Source organism: Gavialis gangeticus, unplaced genomic scaffold (genome assembly GCF_001723915.1).
Source record: "Gavialis gangeticus isolate Ggan-Ray unplaced genomic scaffold, GavGan_comp1, whole genome shotgun sequence".
NCBI classification, from domain to species: domain Eukaryota; kingdom Metazoa; phylum Chordata; order Crocodylia; family Gavialidae; genus Gavialis; species Gavialis gangeticus.
In genome coordinates this window covers 11,134,240-11,140,291 of record NW_017729018.1, presented here as the reverse complement: position 1 = coordinate 11,140,291, position 6,052 = coordinate 11,134,240, and the positions used below count along the sequence as shown (strand labels likewise).

General features: G+C 56.4%; 1 protein-coding gene across 1 annotated transcript in view; it reads right to left on the bottom strand.

The window, feature by feature from the left end:
- LOC109294906 (vesicle transport protein USE1-like) overlaps positions 1 to 3,419 on the bottom strand; it is a 10,697-nt gene extending 7,278 nt beyond the window's left edge. The window contains exons 1-5 of the mRNA XM_019513488.1: positions 3,262 to 3,419; positions 3,100 to 3,149; positions 2,651 to 2,729; positions 1,684 to 1,836; positions 446 to 464 (exon numbers count right to left, since the gene is read on the bottom strand). Coding sequence (XP_019369033.1) covers positions 446 to 464; positions 1,684 to 1,836; positions 2,651 to 2,729; positions 3,100 to 3,149; positions 3,262 to 3,363 — 403 coding nt within the window. The 5' untranslated portion in view covers positions 3,364 to 3,419. The remainder of the gene's footprint in view (positions 1 to 445; positions 465 to 1,683; positions 1,837 to 2,650; positions 2,730 to 3,099; positions 3,150 to 3,261) is intronic.
- Positions 3,420 to 6,052: the final 2,633 nt, after the last annotated feature.

Below are 6,052 nucleotides of genomic sequence, written 5' to 3'. Positions count from 1 at the left end.
ACTAGCTGATAAGACAACTAGAAGTGTCAGCACAGATGCTGGTATTGTCTAATGCCCAGTCGTGCCCTGATGTGCTTGTGCTAGGCTTCTTCAGGACAGAGAATATCTGTCTGCATGAATTCAGACTTACTTCATGGTTGGAAGTAAGGTAACTACTTTCCAAGGTAACTACTTTTTTTTTTTTTTTTTTTTTAAAAACAGACTCATGCAGACAGATATTCTCTGTCCTGAAGAAGCCTAGCACAAGCACATCAGGGCACGACTGGGCATTAGACAATACCAGCATCTGTGCTGACACTTCTAGTTGTCTTATCAGCTAGTCTGACAGAGGAGTTCCACGGTGACAGACTCCTGGGGTCAAGCGGGTTTCAGCTGATTTGTAACCACCCCTTGCACCAGTGTGCAACCCTGAGCGTCTGAACCAAGTTCTCAAATAGAAACTTACCATTGATGGACAAGGGATCCTGGGGAGGCAAGGAGATAAAGTAAGATTAGGTACGCACACAAATGGAACTGGGGCCCACCTGCAAGCACGTCTCACCCCCACCTCTCATCCTCCTCTTTCTAATGTTTCCTGTCAGCAAGTGTGGCAACTGAAAAGTATGCCTGTGTAATAAAAGTGCTTGCTGAAGGCTCTATGAATATTAGACCAAGTGTTTTTTCTGTATTTATTTAAATATTAAGCTATAAGTTATTGCTAAAAGCCTAATTATAGTTTAAAATGTAGTGAGGCCTTGTATAAAGTAAAGCCTAGTAAATTTAGCAAACCTTGAAGTAGTAAGGCCCTGTGGTGCAGTTAAAATTACATTATCAAAGGAATGCAGGGCTTGTATTGCTATTAGTCGATCTATAAACAGTTAGATAAAAAGAAATCTAAGTAGTTGTACATTATCAGTGTCCTTTAAAAGCTATAAATTAGCTGAAATATCTGAAAACTATTCAGAAGAAAGATGCAGCTCTGTGAAAAGAATTAGTTAGCTGTTGCCTGGATCAGTAGGCCCATGGAGCTCAAAAAGCCCAAGAACTGCATTCCAGGGTCCTTCCCGGCACCCCTCAGACAGCATTGTCCGAGGACGCCTGACCTCGCTGAACTTTGTGAAAAGAGAAGCTTGCTGTGTATCAGGCATCAGAAGGACTGCCGATGACTGATCAGAAGGAGCTGCTGACGCGAACTGCTTTTGTCTGTCATCGTTTGTCTTGTTACTATGCATAGTTGTGTTTTTCTTTTTCTTAAGTCAATAAAACTTTCTTACCTTTCTACCCCCGACCACACTCTCAATCTAAACCCTCCGCAGGCAGCTGGGACAGTGAGCAACTGCCCTGTATCCACCACAAGGAGCCAGGAGTGTCACAGATCATAAGTTAGGCTCAGCCCCTTGAAGGCAACATGCTGCCAACTGACAATCTGTGCTCTCACTGAGGAGAGATGGGGTATCCTCAGCTTTAAAAACATGCACTTTGAGAGGAGAATTGAAAAAAAGAATGAAATTAAAAAAAAAAAAAAGTCTCAGAAGCTGTAAGAGTTCTCTTGGCTATGACCTGCCCCCACAGACAACCACAGGCCTGAGGCCTGCTACCAACAGCAGTCCCTGAGGACACTGTCACTTCAAGGCTGGAAAGCATATGCTGGGGACAGCACCTGGCTGAGGTAGGTGACCCCCTGGAACTAGCAGCAAAACATACTGTGCCAAGCAGCTCACTCCTCATGTTGTCCGTACAGCGAGCTTTCGTCCGCAGGTGAACTGTTTTAGTGGCTGGGGTTCGCTCTTTGGTCGTAGTAGGAGTTCGTCCTGGAGCCAGGAACTGATTTGCCAGTGCCTTCTCAGTTGATGATGACTATAAAAGAGAAACAGCCAAAAGGAGTCATTAACCCAATGCTCTGCAAGGGACACTGGAGAATGAGTGACCTGGGGCAAGAATTCAGAGTTTCTCCACCGTTGCATCCCAAGCAATAGGGAGGGGAGCAAGATGACACAGCATAGACAGCCATGACTGCAACAGATCAAACTGCAGCACAGAGATCATTACGTGCCAATTCTCCAGATGCACAAACATCTCTCTAGAAACATGCCATGCAGGAAGCACGGACTCAAGGGCAAGCTGCATCTGTCACAAAGGCTCCCTGCTCAAAGGTAATTCTGGGACACAGGCATGACAAGTCTGGAATGCCAGAAGTCACGGCCATTTGTTTAACACAGGGGTGGGCAAAATACAGCCCAGGGGCCAGATCCAGCCCACCAGGCCATTTTATATGGCCCGCAGGGCCCCTAAAAAAATTAGGAAATTAATATTAATTTGCTCCTGGCTGGCTGTCAAAGATGGCAGGACCCAGCAGCAAGGCTCACCCTGCCCCGCCCCCACCAACTAAAAGCCCCTGCCTAGCAAAGTCTTCTGGCCTGGGACCATGCGGCTATTCCCGCTTCCCTGCACTAGAGAGGGAAATGCAGCCCTCGACAGCTTGCCAAAACTCGGTAAGTGGCCCTCCGCCTAAAATAACTGCCCACCCCTGGTCTAACAGAATTCAAGATCTCGACTGACACATGCAAGGTTTTGAGAAAGAGCGCGTGTGACAAAGACGCCATCCCACACAACGGCAGCAAGCTGAACGCGAGTGAAGCACACTCTGCACAGCCAGACAGATGGACCTTACCAATTTTTCAGCTTCCAGAAGTCCCTTTAAAAAATCCACTTTGCGGGAGTATTCGTTCAGCAGCTCAGGGGCCGGCTTGCTGCAGGAGTCAGAAAAGACCGCGAGAACCAGGGTTCAGCGTTTCCCACGGCAAACATTTCACAAAAATCGAGCAGAAATGCCTCAGGGACAGGGGGACCCTCCCTGGCCCCCCAACAGCTAACTTTCACGCGGTCGAGCTACCCGCGGACAATGAACTTGACCAATACCTCTGGCGGGGGCTTCTCCAGGGACGCCGTTACCAGGCCGGATGCGCGTTAATGGCAGTAGAAACAGCCCCGGGGGACGTGCGGACTCAGGCCGCAGCCACATCGAGAGCCCCACACCCCCCGCCATGCACAGGCCAGAGACGCGAATCTGCAGAGGCCAAACTCGCTGGAAAACACCGCGCCGGGCTCGGGAGCGCTCACCTGGAGCGTTTCTTCAGCTCGAGGAGCATCTCTTCGAGGGCACCCACGTACTGCAGAGGAACCCCCCCCCCAAAAAAACCAAACACACTCCGTTATGTGGCAAGACTAAGGGCGCTTCTCCCCCTGCCACCGCCGCGCTGACCCCCCGGGCCCGGCCCCGACCTGCTCCAACCGCCACTCGCCCGGGTGGCGACGCTCGGCCGCCAGCGCCTCGCAGCGGCTCAACAGTCGCATCAGGTTTAGCTCCAGCCGCGTCGCCGCCATGGCCAGCCCGGCCCGGCGCCGGAAGCCGCCGCGCGTCACTTCCGTGCCGCCATCTTGGCCGCCGCGGGGCGGAGCCTGCGGACGCCCCGCCTCGCTTTGGTATCCGCGGGTCTGTACACAACGACCCGGCCCAACCGCGCTGGACGTCACTTCCGGACCTCCATCTGCCCCCCTCCCCCTCGCCCCGGTCTGGGACCCGCGCGCCTCCACACAACTGCCCAGCGGAAGCTGCCGCGCGTCATTTCCCGGCCGCCATCTTTGGCGCCGCAAGGAGGCGGGGTCTGCGGAGACCCCGCCCCCGGCCCATCTCCTTGCTGCACGTGGCGGCAGGGGCGGAGCTTGCACTCGACGCCCGGCGCGGCCCGGGGAGGGGTGGCCGCGCATGACCGTGTTTAAAAACTGCAACGTGTGGAAAAACACCGAAAACTGCTAACTGCCAAGCAAGCTAAGGTGGAAATGTCCCCCCAGGGCCGTGAGGCCTCACCTCCCTCTCGCAGGCTCCGTCTGACATGCTTGACTCCCGGCAGATTTCAGATCCTGCTTCCTTTTCACGTTGATGTGCGACGCCGAGCAGAATATCGTTTGCTATGATCGCCCGGGCCAGCTCCCCACCCGCGAGGGGGAGCCAAACCTCCGACAAAAGAATCAGGCATCTGAAATGTTTCCCCCGGGTGCAGTCGGGGTCTGAAAACCTCTGCTTCGCCTTTGCTGCTGGTGCGTCTCCATCCACAGATTCATCCGCGGCCACCCCTCGTGCCGTGTACATGGGTCGCATTGGGCCGCTCCCTTCATCTGGCCACGAGGCGAGACTCTCCCATAGCTGAAGTCCTGTCTTGGGAGCCAGTCCGCTCGAGGATGCCATGAGGGAGTCTTATCTCTGCTGGATTTCAGCGGGGCAGAAGATGAGCTGTGCCTTGTAGCCAAGGAGGTGGGAGAAGAGTGTGTGGAGGAGAAACGCCAGGTGCTCTAGTGCTCGCGTCTCCGGTGAGGCTCTGGCAACCAGACAGAGCAGCTCCTTTGAAGCAAGGACGAGGCATGTCGATGGTAAGGTGCACGGGTTTAACACATAAACGGAGACTATCGGTCCTAAGCGGGTGTTGCTCGGATGTCAGGCTGCAGGGCAGGGCTAAAGGGAGGTAGGAGATAAGGGAGCGCATAATGCCTTAATCCTGACCTTTGGCATCCAGCCTCCCTGCTCGGCAAAGAGCCAGGGAAAGCTTCGCTCCATGTACTCCCTTCCCCTTCCAGGAGTCGCCAGAGGCTCTGCCAGGGTAGGATATTACTCAGCTCACAAGCATCCCCTCCAAGCTGGCTGGCAGCCCGCAGGGTGGAGACTGCGGGGAGAGGAGCCTGTGGCCTGGAGTCCCGGGGCTGGGAGGAGCGAGGGCTTCTGGGGGGCAGGATCAGAGCTGGCCTGGGGGGGCTGGTGCAGAAGGGGCATCTTCCCACTGGCATTTCTCTTCTGCCCACCCCTGCCCCTGGGAGGGGACGTGCCTGCCTGGGAACCCTGCACCCTTCCCTAGGCCAAGCTTGGCATCCCCTGTCAGGTCCCTGCTCTGCCCCTGTTGCAGCTGGCATGGGCAGGGGTGCTGGGTCCCAGTGCTCCAGGCCCAGGGGTTGGGGGCGCTATCTCGGGCAGCTCTGGCATGCATCGCCCCTGCCCCGTCCCCAGCAAGCAGGGCCTCCCAGGCACAACCTCCAGCCTCTATCACCCTGCTTGGCAGCCTCTTTCAAAGTGTCCCGGTTAGCGAGGGCGGCAGGGGATGCTGCTCGGGCCGTAGGTACAGTGGAGACTGGGGGGCTGTGGGATGGGGAGAGAACCCGCCCTAACCACTAGGCCCGTCACTGCATCCTGGCTGTGTTGCATGTCCAGGGAGCACAAGAGAACAGCTCCCTCCCTGGTGTTATAGCACATGCGTGTACACGCCTGCACATGGACATGGGCTGATGCTTTGCAAAGCAGCAGTCAGAAGCCAGGTAGCCACAGCAGTGCGGGGGGTGGGGTTGGGAGGAGGGGACAGCTGTTTTCCATCCCAGCAGCACCACCTTGGGTCAACTGCCTCAGTTCCCCTGGGCTGCCAGCTTCCCTCAGCAGTGCCCTGCCCCAGTGTCCCCCCAGGCTGTGAGCTTCCCCCTAGAATCATCCTGTCAAGCCCCAGTCGCCAGGCCTCCCCCTCCCAGTGCAGGGGCAGGAGGGGCCTGATCCCAGGCACATGCTGCCCAGTGCAGCCACCAGGGGGCAGCACGAGCGCAGCTTTCCTGGCTGCAGGGGGGAGCGGGGGCAGGGCAGGACTGAGCCCCTTCCGCTTCCTGCGGTTTGGAGCCCTCCCCCACCCCCCGCACCCGGCCTCACGGGGGCACTGCTGCCGTGGGGTGTGCCCCTCCCCCTCCCTGAGGCTGTGAGCTTCCTCTCAGCAGTGCCCTGCCTCAGTCTCCCCTAGGCTGTAAGCTTCCTCTCAGCAGTGCTGTGCCCCAGGCAGTGATTTTTCCCCCAGCAGTGCTCTGGCCCAGTGCCCTCTGAGCGGTGAGCTTCCTCAGCAGTGCCCTGCCTCAGCACCCGTGGGTAGTGAGCTTCCCCCAGCCATGCCTTGTCTTCTGTGCCATGAGTTCCCCCCAGTCCTCTGCTCCCCCATGCCCCCTCCTAGCACCGCCCTGTCAGGACTCGTCAGCTGCAAGAGTCTCTTGCTAC